At 36.2% G+C, this 24,124-nt stretch overlaps 3 protein-coding genes and 1 pseudogene across 4 annotated transcripts; 1 reads left to right on the top strand and 3 right to left on the bottom strand.

Annotated features, from left to right (window-relative positions):
• Positions 1–451: 451 nt before the first annotated feature.
• LOC145597419 (3-isopropylmalate dehydratase small subunit 1 pseudogene) lies at positions 452–6,871 on the top strand (annotated as a pseudogene). The gene is made up of 2 exons (XR_014103351.1): positions 452–1,389; positions 6,567–6,871. The product of XR_014103351.1 is annotated as a 3-isopropylmalate dehydratase small subunit 1 pseudogene (transcript).
• A 2,620-nt stretch (positions 6,872–9,491) lies between these two features.
• LOC145599221 (E3 ubiquitin ligase PQT3-like) lies at positions 9,492–14,743 on the bottom strand. The gene is made up of 13 exons (XM_081655623.1): positions 14,049–14,743; positions 13,216–13,315; positions 12,913–12,982; positions 12,671–12,822; positions 12,514–12,572; positions 12,254–12,319; positions 11,998–12,154; positions 11,768–11,916; positions 11,436–11,603; positions 11,032–11,337; positions 10,791–10,832; positions 10,406–10,661; positions 9,492–9,947 (listed from the first exon to the last, which is right to left on the bottom strand). The coding sequence occupies exons 1-13, from the start codon at positions 14,212–14,214 to the stop codon at positions 9,605–9,607; spliced, it is 2,034 nt and encodes a 677-aa protein (XP_081511749.1). The 5' UTR covers positions 14,215–14,743; the 3' UTR covers positions 9,492–9,604.
• A 223-nt stretch (positions 14,744–14,966) lies between these two features.
• Positions 14,967–18,131, bottom strand: LOC145599220 (uncharacterized). Its single transcript, XM_081655622.1, has 3 exons — positions 18,087–18,131; positions 17,995–17,999; positions 14,967–16,443 (listed from the first exon to the last, which is right to left on the bottom strand). The coding sequence occupies exons 1-3, from the start codon at positions 18,129–18,131 to the stop codon at positions 14,967–14,969; spliced, it is 1,527 nt and encodes a 508-aa protein (XP_081511748.1).
• On the bottom strand, positions 18,025–23,459 carry LOC145598036 (uncharacterized). The gene is made up of 10 exons (XM_081654325.1): positions 23,158–23,459; positions 22,518–22,577; positions 22,373–22,412; positions 21,621–21,799; positions 21,489–21,527; positions 21,277–21,366; positions 21,113–21,173; positions 19,013–19,137; positions 18,487–18,578; positions 18,025–18,398 (listed from the first exon to the last, which is right to left on the bottom strand). The coding sequence occupies exons 1-10, from the start codon at positions 23,203–23,205 to the stop codon at positions 18,284–18,286; spliced, it is 849 nt and encodes a 282-aa protein (XP_081510451.1). The 5' UTR covers positions 23,206–23,459; the 3' UTR covers positions 18,025–18,283.
• Between the last annotated feature and the right edge of the window lie 665 nt (positions 23,460–24,124).

The raw sequence follows: 24,124 nt of genomic DNA, 5'->3' as shown, positions 1-24,124 counted from the left end.
TCAACTTGTATCAATAAGGAGTAAAAGAAACGGAGAAAGTAATCCACATACTCGTAATTTATCAGATAAGGTTACAACTCAAATGAACAAGGCTTATTTCGTTGATAAACGGGGCTTACCAAGGGAGTTGGAGATAAGTCTTAAGTTACAAGTTTTAGCATCTTAGCAATTTATTAATTGTGTTTTTTTATCCAACAAAATTATAGTTAACTTATATAAGTTAATTGATGTTTTATCATACTGTTTGTTTTCATTATGTAATAATTGAGTTTGACAACTAAAAAATATTCATAGCAAAATTAAAACTAGAAACCAACAAGTACAAACTAGCAATCTAGGGCATCACCCAAGCCATACGCTAATTTGTTGATTAAATGCGCAAATGACTCAGATGTGTAGCATACCCGGGTTTAAATAATAAATTCTAATGGAGTTGGGGTCCTTGGGGATAATGAAGGAAATTTAAAATTAGTCCACACACAAATTTCCATTTTCCCCATTTACTAGTCCAATTGAGCATCAGCCATCAGCCGCCCCTTTCCGCTGCATTTGTCTTCCCTCATACTTCTTGTATCTCCGTCGAAACCACCATGGCTAAGGCGGCTCCGACAACCTTCTGCACCTTCACTTCCTCAAACCCCACCTTTAATTCTCCTTCAAAACCCTCAATTCCTCTTCAAAACCCTTCATTTCTGAAACTGCCCACCACCTATTCGACGAAATGCCGCACTCAATTCCTCACCACAAACCCCCAATCCAATCGTTCGTCGTCGTCTCTAACACCGCTGAAAGCCGCAGATTCCTCCTCTGATTTCGTACCCTCCACCGCATTTCACGGTCTCTGCTACGTTGTTGGCGATAACATCGACACTGACCAAATCATCCCAGCTGAGTACCTTACTTTGGTCCCTTCAAACCCTGAAGAATACCAAAAACTTGGGTCATATGCCTTAATTGGATTACCTAGTTCATACCCAGTTCGTTTTGTTGATGATAATGAAATCAAGACAAAGTACTCTATTATCATTGCTGGTGCCAATTTTGGATGTGGGTCATCAAGGGAACATGCCCCAGTTGCTTTGGGTGCTGCTGGAGCTAAAGCTGTGGTGGCTGAGTCATATGCTAGGATCTTCTTTAGGAACTCTGTGTCAACTGGGGAAATATATCCTTTGGAATCAGAGGTTAAGATATGTGAGGAGTTTACTACTGGGGATGTTGCAACTATTGAGCTTGGTGAGAGCAAGTTGATTAATCATACCACTGGAAAGGAGTATACTTTGAAGTCTATTGGGGATGCTGGCCCTGTTATCGAAGCCGGTGGCATTTTCGCCTATGCGAGGAAAGCTGGGATGATAGCAGCTGCAGACTCTTGAGTTTGAGTTTTGTTGGGTATATTTCTATCTTGAAGCTTTTATATTGTTTGTGAACTTTCATTATTAAGTGTTGGTTAGATGATGATTAGGCTGGGATTGTGTTTTATACCTTTAAGTTGCTTTGTTCATGTCAGAGTATTATAGTTGCTTGTTATTGGCCTGTATACATTCTCAGTTGGCGATGTACGTATCTAGCAATTGGTTAAGTTCACTTGTTAGTTTTTACTACTGCTGTAGGAAGGACTTAACTTTCCAAAACCCGAGTGGTATTGTTGAAAAAAAGAGATGGTTATTGCAATTGCCAATTTGGGATGTTTGTCAAACCTAAAAAAATGTAATTTTTGGGCTCAGGTCAACCTGTTGGGAAGTAATGCCTAGTATTAGTTGTCTTAAGTCTCTTAACCTTTCACAGAGGCAATCGTCAATGTTGGATTTGAGCACATTGAATTGATGTGAGCTTTAATCATTATCTGTCGGTTAATGATGTTTGTGTTGGGATTGTGTTTTATGCTATTGCTTTAATCTTTTGTTGGTGTGAGTGATTTCATTTCAGGGTATTATAGTTACTTGCTAATTCCCTGTTTACTTTCTTAGTTGGTGATGTACTAACCTAGCAACTGTTTAAGTTCACTTAGGAGTGCTGCTGTTTGTAAGGTATTAACTTCACAAAATCCAAATGGCAATAAGAGATGGTTTTTGTAGTTTCTTGCTGTATATATGAAGTTATGAACCCAGAAAAACATGAAAAATAACCAGTAAGGATAAGGTTTTGCGAATTAGTGCATTGATTGCATAGGGAAGCATGAATAAATAGGACAATCAAATGAGATGTTCCAAATTATAAAGGAGGAGACTCACTTCGGAAGGTAATAGACTAGGGATGAAAGAGAAATGTGAAGTCTTAAACCCTGTATGGTTTGTGGTTTTAGAAAAATCTTTTCAACCTCTCCCTTCACCTATTAACAAACTGACCGAAGCTAGTGGTGCTCAGAATGTGCACCTTTTTTTTTTAAAAAATCCTTGATAGCCATAAGCAATACAGTATTCTTAGTCCTGTGAAATTTAAAAGTATCAAATTAAACTAAATACATATGTTTATGGCCTTTTTTTGAGCCCTATTTGATGCTAAAACTTGAATTGTGCATGTACACTATTATTTGTAATTGCTATCTTTCTAATTTAGGATTGAAGCTGGTAAAAAATTGTTTAGCGTATTGCTTCATGTTGCAACTTGTCAACTTTAAATTGCAATAGACTAATCAATGCTAGTTCAAGTTGTCTTCTACTTTTTTGTCTTTTTTTTTTTTTTTTTTTTTTTTTTCTTTTTAATGGGAGAATTATGCCAGTCCATTGCCTCTTTTTTTTTTTTTTTTTTTGGATCAGAGCTCTGATGAGAACAGCTTCTTTTCAGCTGATCACTCTAAACCTGTCTTTTTGAACATGTATGTGGCGGCATTAAATTTAACCCCTTAACCTTGCCGGAGGCAGATGCCTCATTAGTGGCACTGTAGCAATGCTATGGTGTGGTGTTGAGCTACAAAGAAACTCCATCTAAGCGTCTGTCCTCCATATTATATTGCCCTTTTCTATTCTTCTCCTGCCCAGTTGCAAAGGCTTGTGTAGCCCTACCCCCTACCTTTTATCCTTCCATTAACTGCTTGTATTTCATGGCAATATACTCACCCACTCAGAGAAACACACCCACTAAGTATGTTGTTAAATCTGCTACACTTATTGCAGAAAAGGTTACTTCAGGAATTTTGTTACTGCTGCAATAGGCTAGCTTACAACAGTTGTAGCTTATATATTTTTGGCCATTCTATCACATGCTAGTATGAGTACAAAATATGCTGCTTTTGTTAGGTGCAATGTTTAACATCTAATTCACGTGTGGATTTAGCTGTCAACTAGGCTTTGACCTTCAATTGCTTAGTATCCTTAAAATTTTCAATTATTACAATTCAGATTTAATGGTGGCAGTTAGGTTATGGGATAATTGATCTTGCTTTTGGATGTATTTATCTCTTAGCCAACACTAAAATCTCGTGCTTCCATTTTTCTGGTAGAAGACCACTATTGTTTAGCCATTGCATCATTATCACATTGATCGTGGCTCATACCTGGCTTCAATGTCTGGTACATGTTTTGCATGCTACTTGTAAGTCGTAACTATCTATGTGATATTGTGATTGATCTAGAAAGGTTTTCTGTCACAGTATCACATAGATTGTTACAACTTATGAGCAGCGATGACTTTATTAACAAATTTTCACTTTTTTGGACCCGGGAAAAAAAATTGCCGAGATGTTTCCCATTCGCCCTAATACACCCCCGGAAATCCATTTAGGTGGGTGAAACCATCCAATATGCCTTTAAACTGTGAATTTACCCGTTTATAACTTGCGTCGATTTCATTAAGGAAAATTTCACAAGAATAATCCAACCTTTGTCTCGTTCTCTTAAAATAATCCAACCTTTTGATTAACCTAGAATAATCCTAAGTTTACTACTTATTCTCTTATACCAAGCCTATTTGACTGGTTACCTGAACTTCAGGTAAATTGTTAATTTTTTTTTTTTCCCTTCCTTCTCTCTTCTTCAACTCCATTACAGCCTTTACTCGGAAAAAAAAAAAAAAAAAAAAAAACTCCATTACAGCCACCACGACCTGTGCCACCACAATCTCTACCTCAACTTTCCCCACCCAAACCCAAACCCAGACCCAAAATTCTTTCCCCACTTCTATCCAGACTCAAAACCCACCAACCCCACCTAGCTGAAACCACCAGCCCCACCCATACCCCAAAACCCCAACCCCACCTACCAGCCCGAAATACCAACCTCACCTCCCTGAACCTTCACGTCTCACCCCTTCCCCTCCCTTATCAAACTCCTCTTACTACATTCACCTCCCCGTCAAACCTTAATATTTCTTCTCTTGTCTCTCTTTCAATTGAATTTGGGGCTAAATTGGGCATCTTCAATTATGGGCTGGAATAAGCAGAGGTTATTTTTTGGTTGGTGTTGATTGCGGCGCGCTGTCGTGGGTTGTAAATCGTTGATTAAGGTGGATAATGTTTGCGGTTTACGTGTGTATTAAGGTTGTGGTAGGTGGTGGTGTAGGTGGTGGTGTTGGTGGTGGTCATGGATGGTGTATTGAGTGGTGTTGGTGGTTTATAATGGAGGTTGGGAAAGTGAGTGAAAGCAACAGGAAGGGGAAGGATAGAAAAATATTTAGTTTTTCTTTCTTTTTTTCTTTTTTTTTTCTTTTTTTTTTTTTCAATTTTCAGAATTTAAAAAAAAAAAGAAAAAATTGATCAATAAGGAAGTGCCACGTGGATGGTAACCTGTAGTAAAGGGTTGGGTGACCTACTAGGGTTGCTAGGAGAAAATAAGTAGTAAACTTAGGATTATTCAGGGTTAATTGAAAGGTTGGATTATTTTGGGAGAACGAGGGAAAGGTTGGATTATTCTTGTGAAATTTTCCTTTCATTAATTCACGGCTACCACGGACAATTATGACAATATATATTGATAATATATGGTTCCAAACGATCCTGGGATGTATCCCCTAGTATCTTGAGAATTTTCGACACCGGGTCCCAAAACCTCCGAAATTGGCCCAAAAGCGTGAATTATAGGCTTCAGTTTTGGACTATTTTGAACTTTTTTTGACCCGGGAAAAAAATTTACCAAGGTGCTTCCTATAGACCCCAATACCCTCCGCGAGTCCAATTGGGTGGGTGGAACCATTCAATTTGCCTTTAAGCATCCAATGTACCCATTTTCGTACAAGCCTCTTGTATTGTCTATAAGCTTTCACGAGACCTTTATGTATCCGACTAATGAGTTGTATATGGGTGTAAACAACATTATATGACCCCGGGATACTACTAGATGCATCCCATGAATTTTTGACACCGGGTCCCGGCACCTCCTAAATTGCTCCGATGCATGTATTATAGCCTTCAAATTTGGCGTCCGTACATCATTTCTTTGGACCCGGTGTTAATAGTCATATATGTTGGGACAATAAGAGTACTTAGGGGCCGTTTGGTTCGCAAGACGCGAGGCAAGGCTTATCTGCTCGGGATAGACAGCTTTTTACCCTTGCGCCGTGTGAAAAGGTTGGTGCGAGGGAATCGGAATGGAATGAACAAAGGGAAAGGAGAAGAATTGAATGAAAATACCCTATTTTTGCTTTGTTGTTTGTTTTTAAAACAAAGGGAATCAATCTCAGCACCAAACCACCACCACCACAACCACCACACAACCACACAAATCATTGATTTTTTATCTTTCTAAGCCACCAAACCCCTCGTCGGCCCTCCTCCGCCCCTCGCCGGCTCTCCCCCTCTCCTCGCCACCCTTCGCAAGCTCTACCCCTCCCCTCCCCTCGCCGCCGCTAGCCGCGCCTGCCTTGACCTCCCCTCCCCTCGCCGCCGCTAGCCGCGCTTGCCTTGACCTCCCCTCCCTCGAAAAAACCACCCCTAGCCTCGCAAAACTCTAGCCCCGATCTCCCTCGACCCCGAAAACCGTCGTTGGCTAGGGTTTCGAGGGTGGTGGGAGGGCCAGACGACGGTTTTCGGGGTCGAGGGAGATCGGGGCTAGTGGTGGTTTTTTTCGGGGGAGGGCGGCGAGGCTCGGGGGAGGATCAGTAGTGGTCGAGGAAGGGGCGGCGGTGGTCTGGCTGGTTTTTCGGTGGTGTTGGTAGGTGTGAAGGTGGTGATGTGGTGGTGTGAAGGTGGGTAAGGAATGGAAATATTGGGGAATGAAGTTGGAAGGATTTGGGGTAATGGGGAGGGTAAAGGGAATGAATAAAAGTGCTAAACAAACATCAATAAAGGGAATCGGGTCATTTGATTCCCATTCCCTTTCCTGATTACCCCCAACCAAACGGCCCCTTAGTCTTTTAGAAATTCGTCCATTAATAGCCTTGTGGTTCTGGAAAGCTGAAAGCAAGTTGCATTAAAAATCACTTAGCCAACTTCAATTGTCCTCTGTTCTTTACTTAGTGGTTCGGTTTAAACATTAGATGTTTTAGTTCTTTGTTCAATTATTCAACTTTGATCTTTGATGTTCTAGCTCTTTGATCTTTGATGTCACTTTGGTTCATGTAGCGGACTCCACTTATGTCATTAAGGCTGTGATTGATTGATTCTTTCATTAATTATAGAAATTTGCATTCTGCAGGTTGCAGATTGGATATACAAGTTCAAATCAATACTCATTCTCCTCATTACCAGATGCGATCTGCAGAATTTAAGGCTCTATCATGCTATGTATTAGATTTGCTTTTTTTTTTTTTTTCACCATAGATTTGCATTTCTTATGGCTGTAATACTGTCATAAATCAGAGTATGATTGTAACTGGTGCGTTTGCTGTTCTGTTTATCTAAATAATAATGCTCAAAGATTGGTCATAAAACCTTTGATAGTTAAAGGGTGTAGTAAGAATTAGAGTTGCCTCTATTGAGTTCCGAGAGTTTTCTTTCCCAGCTGCAGCTTATCCCTATCCTTTCATGATATTTTATGTGGCTGCATTCCCGAGCCCTCAGGTTCTTAGGTCCAAGCCATCCCTACCTGGAACCCCTCATGCAAACCCAACTAAGCTCGACATGTATGGATCTAAGAAAATAGATTCGTCATTCGTCAAGCTAAAAATTTTCTCTAATGAGGTTAATAAGATGCAAGCTATGAGTCTGAAGCTCCGTCTATGAATATAAATTCTAATGAAATAAAAAAAAGCTTGTGTGGGAGAATGAAAAAACTCTTAATTACGAGAGTTCGTGTGAGAGGAGCGGATGAAAAACACAAGAGTTCGTGTGAGAGAATGAGAAAAACCTTAAACACAAGAGATTGTGTGAGAGAAGAAAAAAAATGACGAGTTTGAAAGAAAGACGTTCTCGTTGTATTGATTGATGGGTTCGAAAAGAATGACGTTCTCATCAAGTGAGAAAATAAAATAATCTTAAATACGAGAATTCGTGTAAGATGAGTGAGTAATTGCACGCATTATTCATTATTTGCATCTAATATAGTGAGAGTGAAGTCCAACAATTTTTTTTTTTTTAATAAGTATATGTTATTTTCATAATGAACGTATAATAATAATGTGAGAATTATTATGAGAGTTCACAATATATATTTTTTAAGAGAAATCGATTTTGTAAATTGTGACTATGTTGATCATGGTGAAATTTGATGAAGAGGAAGAACGTGGCATGATCAAGTATTGTCCAAGATGCAGATTTTGTGTCTTGATCTTGACAACAAGATGCTTATTTTATTGTCCAAGTCGGACGTTCGAGATCTACACCTCCGACTTGAGGGAGGGTATTGAGATAGGAACATATATTGTGATATGATATTATGAGAATAATATCATATGAGATATTATTGTGAAAAGATATACGTGAGAGATTGTGAATAGATTTAGGAAGTTAAATACTTGGAAATATTAGGGTTAGATATTCTTATTGTCTATATATATAATATTATGAATGGGAAAATACACTCATAAAATAGGATGAGAAATATTTTCCCCAAATTTTTACATTAATCAATGGTGCTTATTGTTGTTTGAAGTTCTGAAAAGTAACACTGTCTCTCCTCTTTCCCCCTTTTTTTTTGTAATCTCTTGGGTTCAAGAAATTGTTTCCTATCCTCATCAATTTTTTTTTGTCATCTCTCCTCATCAATTTCTTTCATAACAAATAGAAAACAATACGAAGTTTTTTATATCTATGAGTCTTATTCAACACTCACTTATATTCAATGTAACTTCAATACAAAAATTATTTTGTAACTATGTCTCCAAAAGAAATGAGAAGTTTTTCAAGACAAAATTGTAGTTATCCATACAAGTGCAAATATACAATAAGGGTGTACTTTTTGATATTAATACGGAGTAAAAAATATTTTCCAAGTTAAATTTATGTTGAGATTATTCTGATGGAAATATTTAATCTTTATTTGTTTATTTTGATTTTGAGAGATGCGGAGTTAAAATTACAGATGGATTAGGATCTTTACCTAAGACTTGGGTTTCATAAGCAATTAAGCATTCTCAATAACCAGAATTTATCCCAAACACATTAATATGAAAAGATTAATAGCAAATGTGAAAGGAAACTAAACCACTTTTTATTATACTTAAAAAAATCAATTACATTTCACATCTGTGAGAAGTTAGTAAGCGAACATATTACATTTCTCAACTCAATACGTACAACTTTGCTCAAGGCACCTAAGTATCTACGCTCTCCTGCCTTTGTGGTTTCGCTTCTTGCTGAGGGCACACTTTAGACGGTCACTGCCTTAAGGTTAAGGATGACGACTTGGAGCGGCCATAATGGTGATTGTGATGATGATCCATCTCATAATGTTCAGATTTTCTTTTTAAAGTTGGCCGAGTGTGATACGAGTCACAGCTGGCATGATCAAAAGACTGGTGACTCTGGGAGATCTGCTGGTGGTTGTAATGGTTACGATCATGATCAATGGACTCTCTTTTAATCTCTCTCTTATGGTCATGGTTGCGATCATGATAATGATCGTGGTGTTCTTCCATTGAAGATTTATGAGCTGATGCTGGCTTCTGCACAAAGTCCACAGATCTTTGTCAATAACAAATCAACAATCATACGTTTTAAAAAACACTCTTAAAGAAAAATTCATGGATCCTTGCTAATGTATCTAAACAACTTTTTTCATAGAGGAAAATAATCAATTATTTTACGTAGTGATCAAAGAATAGATGAAAATATTTATGTTTTTAAAAAATTTTGAGATAGTGCATGAAATTCAATTTTTGATAGAAGCTAATATAAAATATTGAGTATTAATCTAACAGTAACATGTGATTTTGTCACAAATTCTTAACCTGATACAAAGTACTAATTGAGTAGATAATCATTTAAATCATCCCATTAGTATTCATGTTAGCACAACGTTGGTTAACATTAACCGCATTTCATTTGTAGTTGTGTTACCAAATTTGAAAATCAACTTATGCATCTCTAATAAACTTAAGTTCAACTTTTTTTTTTAATTGTTTATTGTATTTATTTGTATAGTCTTGGTTTGAAAAAAACTATATATATATTTGTAAAGTCTGTCTACGAATTAAAAAAAAAAAAAAAAACTCGAGTAATATATATATATATATAGTTTATCCATCCCTAAAACAATCACTTAGGTTTTATACAGGAAAAAAAAATGGACAAGGGCTAAGGACAGAGTATGAGAAAATGTATGGATTGAGACTTTGAGAGAGATAAAGTAACAACAACAAAATACAAGTACAAGGCAAGTGAAAAAAAATAATAATAAAATAAAAAAATTAACCAAATCAAACATAACATTTGGTATTCCTCTGAAAATCTCCAAAATATTACGGGAGATGGAGAAAAAAGAAACTGAAAATCTCCATTTGTCAACATGCAACTCCTATAATACAAAAGATCAAAGCCAGAGAGAACAGAGATTTGGACAACAAAATAACATACAAGTTCGGACTTCTCATCATTGCTTCTTGCTTCTCTGTGACAATCACGATTTTTAGGAAGGTCCCTGCTGCAACACAAGTTCAGTTCGAATTAGATAAAAGCAACACATAGACAACTAACTAATACAAACACGATACAACTACAAATAATCTCCAACTATGACAAAAGTGAGACATTAGCCCTGCGAACTTCTTAATTAACCCATCATTAAGGGCAATAGCATAATACAACCCATTCACAATTCTCACATGATTCAATCACAGTTCGCTTACTACAGAACAATTAAAACATGATCATATTTTTAGGCGTAGTATGTAGGAGGGGGAGGGTGGGGGTGGGGGAGTTGGGGCTGCATAGCATGCAGTGCTGAAAAGGTAAATATGCAAGCACAAAATGTATTACTATACCCAGTTACCCACTCATATACTACAAATTTTATGCATTGAGCAGAAAAGGAAACACGAGCAAATATAAAGAACATATTCAGAATATCAAAATACATTACAACTCAGCAACACATACCTTTGTGGAGGAAGCATTTGGGGCATCATGAAGCCTTGTGCTCCAAAAGAATCTGGAGAAATGAAATTGCCGAAAAACATATCCATAGATCCTGGACCGTACCCCATGTTATAAGGCATGTTATAAGGCATGTTACCACCATAAGGGCCCATAAATCCATTAACAGCAGGTTGCATGCCTCTCTGGTAAGGATTAAATGCAGGATTGCACATGTTTTCGTCCATACCTGGCATACTCATCCATTGCATGCCTGCAACTGCAAATTACCAATTTCATACCTAATGTTAGAAGCTTAAACAAGAAACACACACATATTAATAAAGAAAAGACTCACAACAACATCTTGAGTAGTTTTAGCAAGGAAAAAAGATTAAAATAAATTTACCATTTACAGATGAAGACACCTTCCTCCTTTTCTTTTTTTTCCCTGAAAGACAAAGAAAAGGAAACTGGTTAGGGTAGCAGGCAACACCTAGGAAACTGATTAGAAATAAGTGCAACAAGCGAACAAACAAAAAGGGGTGCAAGAAGGCACTAGTCTACTGGATAAAGCTGAGAAAACTATTTCAGATCAAGCAACTTAAACAAATTCTAAAATAATGTCTACCACCTGTCGCAGAAATTACCTGTTTCTTTAACAGCCACCTTTGGCTGACCTTCTTCCGTAAGAGGCAAAGCACTATCCTGTGATGCAGGTTCCTTCACAGTAACATATTCACGTGTAGCTTCAGATACATCCGGAACTTTAGTGATCTTATCTTCCCCTGAGGTCTGTGGTTGTACCAGAACTTGTGGAGCATCACTAGGCTTACCACCATCATTTATATTCTCCTTTAAATTTGAAATTTCTTTAGCATCTGGGGCCCCTTTTGACACAGCAGATTGAGGAGGCAATGAAATTCTAGGTTGAGGATGATGTGCAGACTCCTTATCTGAATACACAACATAATCATAATATTAAATTAAATAATGGAAAACAAAATAAAAAAAAAAAACAATCATAACAGGAAAACCAAGATTAAATAACTACCTGGAAATTGAACAGAGCTTCCTGGATTATCCCCACTGCTGTTACCAGAAGACTCTAAGATGCGGTTAATTGTATTCCGTAATGTCTTATTTGGCACAAGATCATCTGTAAGTATATCTCTTGTCCCACAGACACACATTGATTTTGAAATGATATAATCCCTGATACCTGATCAACATTGATGACAAGATGAGATTAAACAAACATAGAAGTTAAATGCAACAGTTCATCACAATTCAAATACCACATAACTCTCTATTTATTAGATAAAGATGTGCAATAGTTGACTTATCGATCTGATGACAATTTGTCATGGTTAACATTCAACTTACATTTATCACAGAAGCTCCCGAAACAACACTTGCTGGATAAGACAGCATCTTTCATCACTTCTTTACACAATGGACAGTGGAGTTCAGGTGGAAGATCTCTAAGAGAATGAGAAGAAGATAGCCCTTCCATTTCTTTATCAAAGGTAGCCCTGCAGAGTGAAAGTTCCATATTAGCTTGAGAATCCTGTTTTGAAAAGAGAAAAATTTGCTACTTAAAAAAGTTAACTTACTCATTTGGCTTCAAAACAGCAGCAGTGCCACTCGGCAATACAAAGGAGCCGTCTGGTGTAGGTACCAGCATTGACTTTGGGATACCAGTAGCAGGTCTCACTTTCTTAATGTCATAATTTGGGTCACCATTTGTTGGGCAGTGCTGAATATAATGACCTACGTTATGAAAATTTTTACAAACAATCAGCAATGTTAACTATGTTAAATACAACACTTAACATAATAAGCATGACTGGAAAAGATTTAAAAACTCACCAGGAACTTTGCACCTATGACAAACATAGCCTTGTGGAGGTGTTTTCCACTCCAAACCACCGCAAACTAATCAAAAGGATACATAATTAGCAATAAGAATCATTTTCATAACCCAACTACTTAACTCATTGACAGGCATTGATGGAATCAAGATTTCCCTTTAGATTATTATTTAACGAATGGTTCATCAACAAAAGGACATATCCCATAAAACAATAAGCTAATCATATAAGGAAACTACAATTTATAGACATACATACTAAATCCTCGGGTACTCTGTTCACCTCTTCCAGAACCTCTCCTTGAGCCAAAATCATGACTGCATTTTTTACAGGACGTTCCAATTAGTACATAAAAAAGTTGATTCATTAACAAATACAATATCCATAGTGCTAATAGAAATGTAAAATGTCTTACAGTTGCCAGTTTAAACCAGAATTTTCAACTAAAGTCTTGATTTTATTGTCCTCGTCAGCTTTGCTTACACAAACTGACTGTCCTGGTATTATTTCAGAGGTCATTGCAAATGGATTACTTCCAAATTCATCATCCATTTCAGAATCTTCAAACTGCGGAAAAAGAAAATCATTTATGTCATCAGTCATATACGAGGTATTGTGACACAGAACCATTTAAGTGATGAACTAATGGATACATACAGCTAAAATGCCTGAAGAATCAGCTAAAATCGCACTTCGATCATCCCCAGTCTGATTTTCCACCTTTGCACTACAGAAAAATAAAAGATTCTAGATCAGGAAACCAAGTCACATTTTAATTCATAATACTTCATATGATACAGTTTACAATTCTGTTCAGCATATATGCTCAAGAACCTTGAATTACATAATGCATAACAAAATTTGCTCTAAACACACCAATACAATAGTTTATAAAATATATCATCTACTGTTGCAGAAAAACATAATTCAATGTCAAAAGGGGAAAGGTTAGAACATTACTTGTTTGCTTGTATAACAATGGGCATACGAGGCAGTCCAGGAACTCGGCGTACAAGAACAGAGGTATTTCTTGGAATCAACATTTCTTCATCAAGATATTCTGAAATCATAAAACATATAAACAAACCATGAAAAACAGCAAATACAGCATTCAGTAACTAGAATTGTCAATCTACAATTGACAAATGTTGGCAGGTGTTATTTGTGGGAAATCTAAAATGTTAACTTAGCTATGTCATAATGACCCCAAGCTCAAACTCTCTTGAAGGGATGCTAAACCCATCTCAAAATGCAGACCAAATTGGGATTCTAATCAAAGGTTATAGTACAAAACGCACCAACACACCGCGATGTTCCCATCCTTCCTTTAAAACTAACCACATCCGGCAAATTCAATGGAGATTAAAACCAAACCAGGATGTTTAATTCCAACCCACAGTCTACTCTATTACTATAAGTGAAATATACAAACAAACAAAAAAAAATTAATTAAGATAAACTAATTGCATTGAACTACACTTATTTAATTGAGCAGCCGTGATCACCAAGCTGATCAATATCAACCATTCAACCACGAAAAGCCTAATTGCCCGAAATCAATAGCTATAATACGAAAAGCGAAAACCCTAATTGCGCGTAAACCAGTAAATATAAATCTATAATCAACACTTTGAGTTTGAGTTTAAGCAATACACATAGCTAACGCCAACACTAGATCGCTCCAACGAAATAATATCATTTACCAATTGCAGATTTCCATAATATTAACAGTATGAAATTGAAAAACATCTAATTATAAATTTGCTGGAAACAATCAAAATTGATTGACCAACCTTCGTTGGTTTGTGCATTGGTAATGATGAGATCGTAATCAGTACCCCTTCTCATATTCTTTGATTCAAAAATCGATACTTTTAAATTGGCAATCGATATGTAAGGACCAACAACAGGAATCGAAAAATAATCTTTTGCACTTTTGAACTTATAATACACAGCCATAATTTCTCGCTATAATTTTTTTTCTTTCTTTCAATCACAAACAAATCGATCAATCAAACAAAATTATATTTCAAATGCAATGAAACCCTAGATAACAATTTATTAAGGGTTTCAAAGCTTTCAACAAAAATTAACAAAAGTACAATGAATTTTTTTTTTATCTCTATTTCGCCTCGATTTCCTCTTCTGGTACAACGATGCAGAATTCTCGAACGTCTTCTCTTCGATTATCTGAAAATCGAAATTTCGATCGCAATAACGCTCTTCCGACTGGTGATCGATCAATTTGATACTCCGATGTCAAAATCGATCAATCAATTACCGCCGATCGTACTTCAAACTTCATACAACGAGAAATTATCTGATTAAAGGGTTAAAAACTGCGATTCAGAGCAATCCACAGGAGAATCAGAAGGTAGACGAAGATGTTTGGAGGATTTTTACGGTGAAATTGAATTTATCGCAATCAATTTGGAGGAGAGAGCAGGGAAATTAGGGTTAGGGTTTATAGATTGGGGATGAAGACAGAGAAAGCAGAGTAGTTTGTGCTGGAGATTAAGGGAGCGATTATATTTATAGAGATTTGTTACAATCTTGGAGCGCAAGTAACGCGGCAAGGAATATCGTTTTAGACAGCTAGGAATATATTTTTTTTTTTTTTGGTTAAGGTGGGCAAAAAATTAAGTTAAAACGTCGCTAACATCAGTATAGTACATACAGATAGTATCAAAAGGCATACCAGCCATTACTTCCTAGGGAAATTGCCACGCAGGGCCAAAATGTACAGAATTAGCACCATCAGAATCGGAATTTAAGTTTGACAAAAGATTAGGCTGCTGATATAATACAACAAATTTTTCCAGCCAGTTGGGGTCAGGATGCTTGATAGGATCGGTCTTGGGCAGGAGCCTTGTTGCTTCCTTGGCTTGAGCATCCACTAACTTCAGCCTTGATCTTGCAACCTTGATCAATTTGCATCCCTGAATTTCCTGAATTAGCTCCCTGCAAGTAGTATATAAGTGACCTGCTTCATCAGTTGGAGTGTTCTGATTATTAATGCCTAAGACAGCCCTTTCACAATCAGACCAAATACACACATTCTCCCAGCCCCTACACTTAGCCAGATACAACGCGGCAAGGATGGCAAGAGATTCCGCAATTAAAGGACTAAAGGCTGCACAGTGAGAAGCAATCCCTTCCAGCCAAAGACCATCAGCTTGCTTGCACACACACGCAAGACCAGCAGAAATAGATGTTGCTTTGAAAGAAGCATCCACAAGAATAGTAAAAGGAGAGTAAGGAGGGGAAGGTTGTATTTCAGAAGAAGGGCAGGAGATACTCAAGGGACTGAGAAAGGCTAACTCATTAGCTAGCCAAGACGAGTGTTTAATACAAACTTCAGCAGAGACATTCACTTTTTGGAACACCCATTTGTTCCTCCTGTGCCATATTTTCCAAGCAAGAATAGCAAAACAAGAGTTCCAGGGACAAGGAAAAGGGTTAGTTATCTTAGAGACAGACAGATTGTTACTTAGCCAAGAGTCAACAGATGGATGATTGAAGAAGAGAGGGGGGGTTGGCAGAGAGTTCCAAATCTCAGCAGCTCTTGGGCAGTCCCTAAGGACATGTAGCAGAGTTTCAGGTTTAGATGGGCAGAAGCAACAGAAAGGAGAGATTGGAACATGTCTACAACTGAGGAGGTAAGCAGTAGAGATTCTTTCCCAAGCAACCTGCCAAAGGAACAACTTGTTTGCAGGAGAAACATCCAAATTCCATATTTTATTCCAGATATCAGAAATGTGCAGGTGTGAGTAGCACTGATGCCAGAGATGATCATAAGCCTTTTGAGAGTCAAAATAAGAACCTCTACCAAGTGAGCAAAAAGGGATATCATCTCTATGATTGAAGAGAGGGATAGCATAGATCCATTGAAGGATATCAGGAGGGAGCTGGACAGATAAGTTAGAAAAATTCCACCCATTTTCATCCAAAATTGCACTCAGAGTTAAATGTAATTCATGTTCAGGTATGGGGCCAGAAATAAGATCCCTCAAGGATCCCTTACCTAACCAGTTGTCAAACCAGAGCAGACAAGCCTCTCCCTTGCCAATCAGCCACTGAGTAAAGTAAGCATACAGATTCCAGCCCTTACCCAAAGATTTCCAGATATGTGAGCCATACTTGAAAGAAGTTGGAAGCTCTCTTCTACAATATTTATCCCTTATAACCCTGGCAGCTAGGTTATCAGAGTTATGGATTTTCCAACATTGTTTATGTGATAGGGAAATTATATTTGGTCCCTTATAACCCTGGCAGCTAGGAATATATTTGGTCCCGCGTTTTGCACAACAAGGACTAGAGGAGTAGATTTTATTTTATTTTATTTTTAGCATCTAGAAATTAAATTAAGGCTAGCAAAAAGGGCTATTTTTTTTAATTATATTCAAATTAAAACTTTCTATTATCTCTATTACTCCGTATATAAGTCAAGAGGGAGATTGTGGTGTCCCCTAAAAAGACTTTAATAACCCCTCTTGGCTTATACATAAAAGATACAAGTATTAAAATATAATTCTACATTGTTCATTCTAATCATCAATCAATTATCATCAATCAATTATACCTTTTCAATTAATATAGTCATTAATCAATTGATCTCATAAGATTATGTCATAATTTACTCCAAAATCTTCAATCAATCTTCGTAATTTCATCAAACCCACAATTAGTCCATTTAACAAATCAATCAACCCATAATATCTAATCATAACTTTCCTATTACAAGAAAATTATATCCTCCATTTATCAAAAATTTCATTTATGAAATAAATAATTACTTAATATAATTAATAGTACTTTTATTTTTATTTGTTGAGTAAAGTAGAGAGACTGTAGGGCCTGTTCATATTTACTTAATTTCAGTTCAGTTCAGTTCAGTTCAGCTCCAATCAGTTCAGTTCAGTTCCAATCAGTTCAGTTCAGTTCAGCTCTTAATTTCCCTATCACATAAAATATTCATTTCAGCTCAATTCAGTTCAGTTCAGTTCAGTTCAGTTCCAATCAGCTCAGTTCAGTTCCAATCAGTTCAGTTCAGTTCAGCTCCAATCAGTTCAGTTCAGTTCAGTTCAACTCAGTTTAGTAAATATGAACAGGCCCGTAGTATGGCGTCTTACTAATAACCACAACACCCCCTCTTCCTTTAAACTTGAATTGCAATTTAAAAAAAAGGTCAATGAAGCAGCAACATATTTATAGAATTAAAATTATCTTCCATTTATTATTAACTTAATTTATTATTATATTTTAATAATTTAAATTTTTTTTTATAATCTCATAGGTTGACGAAATGTTGTTATTCAAACTCATACCATCTACATTGTTAGTCGGGGATATTCATTGGTAGCGATAAAACATTGGTTAGTAAAAGAAGTCGAATGAGGAGGGATTGTGAAGATAATAACATGGTAGAAACTAGGGCGATGTAACACCTGAAAGGTCTGCCATTTGATGGGTACACAAAAGTGACAAAGCTGCTTTGGCTACAGAACATGCATTGCAACCACAGCAATGACTTGTTTTGTAGAACCGGAAGAGGAAGACCAAAATGATACAGAGGAAGCAAAGGTTGTCAACGAGGTGGGAGCAATGTATTTTTATTTTTATATTTTAATTTTATTTTAATTTTTATTTTTTTTGCTGGGAGGTTGTTATTTTGAAAATGGAATTGGTAAAAAAAAATACTCCATTCTATCAACAAATTACTCTTGAGTCTTGGCATACCAAATCTAAGAAATATCAACACATAAAAACTCAAATTGCACAATAAAATGAGTATTACTGTGCACTAGATTTCAAACATTGTAATCTCTCACTGTTCCCTGAATTAGAGGAAACAGGCTACAACTCTCATACTCCATGTTACAGAGAGATTGCAGGGTCAGTGACTGAAAATTTTATCTATAACATCTTATCTATGTTCCTACTACTGGCCATTTAATCATGTATAACTAAGGAGACATCAGGAAGAGGGAGCGATCACTCGGAAGGAAGAAGAGAACCTTGCCTAATGTTATACATCAGTCAATAACAATGATGATACAATCACAACATAAGCCAGAAAGAAGAAAATGGCCAACTGGATGAAGAACTTGGGGTTTTCTCTCACATTTGGTGCTGTCACCGCCCTGCCAAACATAAATATCGATTCTCTTAAGAAGCAGACGGTCAATTCAATTTTCTGATATATCTCATCTGAAAGTGAAAGACGATTACCTTGCAACACGCTGAGAAAGTCTTTGAAAGGGCAAGCTCTGGATAAAAACAATCCCTGGGCCTGTTAGAACAGCAGTTACAAGGTTGTCTGCCTACAATGTCACAACAGCTGATCATTAGCTAAATTTGATCATATTTACCACAATATCAAAGTGCGTAATCACAGCACACGGTTGCATATTTAGACAAGTTAAGCATGGGCAAGCTACTAGCAAGTATTCTTGATATTAGGTTCCAGGCCTTCCGACTCATACAGTCAACTCATTGGGTCAGACAATTAAACCAGCCATTTAATCAGCCAAAAATTACAAGAAATATGTGCTGACAAGAGATACAAAGGAGCCGACCTACCTATGATGAAACTGATGAAAACTAAAAGGATGCCTTTCCAAATAAAAAACATATGGATAATAAGCCCACAACAGAAAGAAAAGCAATTTTGTTCTAAAACAGGGACTAGGTATAAAACACACAACACAGGTTCCTGATATCCAGACCAAATCCTGCAAACATTGTAGCAACTTACCCCAAAGACACCCCTTCTCATAGGACCATTATATTTAACCTCAACATTGACAGTGGTTGTCACGGCAGCAATGCAAGATGCATCAACTGCAAGTACTTCCCCCACCTCCAGATTTTTCTGCACAACTGTAGAAAAGAGAATTGTGAGACAGTGTTCCAAGGTAGTAGGTAGTTGCAGCATATATTAGACCAAAGGCATTAAGTGAAACTGCATGGTCATGTGACAAGATAGCATGAGTAATGAGCATGTCACCCTGTCTTTAGAAAAGATAGTAATGTCTGTTTCTGTATAGTCCAACAGCTTTTTCCTTTTGTTAAAGGGCTGGCTCATAAAGCAGTTTCAAGAATATGCGTGTACAAGAATTTGGGGAAAGGACTAGACATGAATGTTTAAAGACGAAAACAGTAGCATAATGGCAATCACTCACGGAAAAATAACAAGAAGCTAATTTAAGAAAATTTAATGAAAGAGGCATAAGAGGAAAAACAAGCGAGTAAAAGAGAAAAAGTGTGAGAAAATCTTATCTTAAAAAATAAATAGAGTCTGCAAAACACAATGAGTTAAGGTAAAGTAAAATAAAAAGTCATGACATGTCCTTGGCATAGATTTTCTCCCTCTATTCCACCCAATCTAATCCCAGATTTTCCTCAATCTCCACAAACCTAATATCACTCATCACTCTCAATCAATCTCCAAACATTTGAAAATGACCTCAAAAAATATTTTGATACAGTATAAAAGCAGTGCTTTTTGATTTTAAAAACAAGATGCCTCTTCACAACTTTACTATCCTTGTAATTTTTTTTTACAAAAATTTAACTTAAACTACCGCTAATTCCCTATAGGCCTATAATTTTGCTATTACTAGAAAAACATCTTAGTTATAAATTTGATTCCAAAGGATAAACTATGTAGCAATCAAAGTAAGACGATGCCAATAGTAGGCACTAGTTCATAATCCCTGGAAAAAAGGTTTACAGGAACAATATAAATATAAAAGACATATGATGATAGGAGGAACCACAAAGAATACAATCTATATATCCAAAAAACTGACCATTACCCAATTTGAAAGTCTTGAACTCTTGATCAGCCATTGGATGGATTTATACAATATACTTCACATCATATGTTAACCATTAGCCCAGAGTTTCAATGAACAATTGGTAGCTCTATATCTTTTCTCTAAGTCTCACACCAAGAACAAATGTGGCTACCCACCCCACCCTATATGAGACCATCAAATATCACCCAAATGCATCTAAAGAGGCTCCATTGATTGGAAAATAGAAAAGGGGGGAGTTTCCAATTGACCTTTGGTCCGAAATGCTACAGCCAAGCAATATTTCACCATTCAAAAAAAGCACAGACAATTTAAAAAGCCATTCCTATATCACACATTTTTATCCAAAGCTAGAAAATTGCAGACTTGCTCTGCAGAATTTAAACTTAAAAACTAAGTCACAACGAGCCAAATCTGGATACACTGCATACATCTAAAATGATCTATTTGACACATTAAATTGTTTCCAAGGAAATAATTGTGTATATATTGGACCCCAGAAGAGACAAGGTATCCTAAAAAAGTTTTCTAACTGGCACGGACCAGAATGTATAAAAACTCAATATTAAAAGATCCTACTGAAAAAAAAGGGTAAGACAGAAAACAACACTATGAAAGGAGTAAATAATGTCTTGAAATCATGTGTACAGTTCTAAGTCATCAATGAGTTCTACTAACTAGCCCTACTATCAATTACTCTGAATACCATAGGATTTGTAGTTTGTAACTCTTGAATATCAAGAAGTATTTAAATAGCAGAAAACCACATGATACACAGGAGTTATGTAAATATCTAACCCTTAAGGCAAAAGTTTAGAAAAAAGGACAACCTAACAAATGACCAGCAATATCCTTGGAATATTAAAAGCATCCAGCTGCATTTTATAGACCTTTATATTCTCACTACCAATCTATCTATATCTGTATCTAATTATCTATGTCCATATCTGATACATATTTATAGCTGTGTGCATGTATGTATTTAACATTGTATAGCATTTGCTGAAATCACAAAGAAAAAACACACACACACACACCTGATCCACTGCCAATAATGAATGCAAGTCCTTGTCCAGACAACTTCTGCCGCAAAAAAACCTTCAGAAGCAAAATCATGATCAATTTATCAGTGCATGAATTTACTACAGAACCATATAGGAAGCAGCTGAAACAAAGAGACACAAGTTGAAAACTAACTAACCTCTGTACCAACAACAGCGTTACGTGCCCTATGATCAGTAGTTACATTAGTAACCTTGACGTCATTTACTGAGCACAAAAATGCATCTGGCTACAAATAATATGAATTGAACATGGGGATTAGAACAATTTTGTGACACAATGGACTATGTTACTAAATGTGACCATGTCACAGACAAAATGCCAAAACTGGAATGGAAATATAAGATCTACCTGGCATCGAAGTTCTCCACCAAACATAGCCAAATCAATCTGCAGTACAAAACAGAAAGTAAAAACCTGTAGTTAGGTAAACTGCTGTGAATTTGCCAATATAAAGAAAGAAGCATGATGTGGCGGGCCAACCGGAAGGATTCTTGCAAGTGATGGAGCAGCAATTCCAACAAATCCATCACTTGAACCGGAATTATGAAGAACAATGCTGGTCACAGTCTTCCCAAATATCCACTGCCACACTCCCACCTCATGTTCAGTGATGTAAACATTATCCATTTGAACGGATCCAGATGTATAACACATAGATCCTGCAAACTACAAAAATTATTTTCCCAGACAACTTACAGCAGAAAAGATATAAATGAATAATAGCAAGCTCCAGGTCATTGAATAAAGTCGTTCTAAAAAAAAAAAAAAAAGGTCATTGAATAAAGCAATAAAACATGACAAGGAGTGCACAATTTGTGAGCTAGAGATGGTAAAATATTAGAAAATAACAAGGTACATATTAGAAGTATCATATTAAGAAAAGATGCTAGTATACAATGCTCATATGAAAACTGCAAGCATACACACAAATAATTTGAAAAAATTGGTTAACACCCAAACATCAGCATCGTTCTCCAATAACCTTCTACTGACAGTGTACCAAAACCAGAAACCATCATGTGTTGCCAAAAAGATCAGGCAGGAATTATAGCATATTTTACAAATAGGAATTCAAACACTCAGTATTGTCGTTGTTGAAACACCATATCGAGGCCCCAACAACCCCATCAAGGTTATTACCGAATTACAAGGAAAGAACATAAATGCTAAAACTTGAAATTCTTGAGTTTTCAAACTTAGGCCGACAATCACAACAAATAGCAGAGGCCTACCTGGCCGAGCAATAACCTTCTCCTGTGGCTTCAGCATAATCTGATCATAAACAAACCATTACAAAGGTTCATAATTTAGCCTTACGTACTAAACTGACAGACTTTAGAAGTAGAGTATGCTAGATTCAATGGATAGTTGTGACACCTGAACTATCTGAGCTTCTCCACCCAGAATCTGAAAAGGTGTGACAGCATCTTGCGGACTCTGTACGAAGTAGCATTTTGTTAAACTACGAACCATACAAAACAACAACTCATATAAGCCTCATTACAATCCTAGCTAAGAATGTAAAGTCTAAGAATTCATGAGAATAATGTGAATCAACAAAGTACATTTAACCGACTGAAAGTCTGAAACCACAAAAAATGGAATCTGCCACTAAGCAAATATCAATCATCAAAGGCATAGGACTCATAGGTAGTTCATATTCAATATCCTAAACTCCAATCAACTATAGACACCATTTCCGGGCGTGGCGCATTGCATCAAACAATTGCAGCATTCTTCATATACTATACAAAATTAACAATTTCCAGTTATTTTGAATAATCCGCTTTCAATGGAATACACAGAATACTAGAACTATACATATACTGTAAATTTGACAATATATAGTTAATTGCACATTAATTCAACAGAATTAAGCAAGAATTTCGTCCATAAAAATCAAATGCAGTAAATTATACTTTTGATCTTCCCTAAACCAAAACCCTAACTAGCAAAAAATTAAATCAACAAAACTAAAAAAATAAAATCAAAATTAAACAGTATGAGAGAATATTACCTGGTAAACGTAAGGTTGGAAAGGAGTGTTGAAAAATGGAGCAGCCATTTCGGAATCCAACTGAAATTACTCTACAAATTTTCCAAAATTATATCGAAAATTATATTTAAAAAAATCGACAAAAATTGTCTGATGATCGAAAATTATCACGACGAATACATCGAATTTTGAGATTTGCGGATAATCGAAATTATTTGTAAAGATTTTGTTTAATTTTCGGTGATCAGATCGGTAGAAAATCGAAAGTATTCTTATTAGTGCTGTTTTTCATTTACTGGTATTTTTTTTTTTTTTTTTTTTTCTAATGAGTAATGAAAAAATTATAAAAAGAAAATTAGATCATCGATTAAAGCTGAGTATTACGGTTTGGAATTTGTCACTAATTTGTCAGCTGATTTAGGGGTGATTTGGGAATTTCAGTAGTGCCACGCTGGAAGTGGGAGACGGAAGTGGTGTTGACGACATGGCAAAATGTGATTGGTTGATACTGTTTGACTATACGTGTCAACTACTTTCTTGTTCTACAAGTATTTTCTTACTTCAACGACGTCGCTTTAAGTAGTTCCAGACTTCAGATGAAGCCAGATTGAACCAGAATGAGCCCATTGATATAAAGTTGGGCCGTCCTAAATGTGGCCTAATCCTTAGTCCTGTCATGTACTCCTTACCAGTTGGTCTATGTACATAGTTAAGATTTAATTAAGAGTATCAAACCGAATATTACCTCTAATAGTTAACACATTTTGACTTTTAACAAACTTATTCACTTTTTTTTTTTTTTTTTTAAATCTACTGTAAGGGAAAAAAAAAAAAAAAAAAAAAAAAAAAAAAAAAAAAAGTGCATTGAGAAGTTTTTTACCTTATTTATCATAAATATAGCTCGAGGGGGCTTTGTAATTACAGCTTATCTTTTTGAGATAACTTTGAGTTTCATTAAGTTGGCCCTAAACAATTTTGCTTTAGTATA

The sequence above is a fragment of the Chenopodium album genome, chromosome 20 (genome assembly GCF_948465745.1).
Source record: "Chenopodium album chromosome 20, dcCheAlbu1.1, whole genome shotgun sequence".
NCBI classification, from domain to species: Eukaryota; Viridiplantae; Streptophyta; class Magnoliopsida; order Caryophyllales; family Amaranthaceae; genus Chenopodium; species Chenopodium album.
The sequence above is the reverse complement of the archived record's forward strand: the minus strand, read 5'-3'. Positions and strand labels throughout refer to the sequence as shown.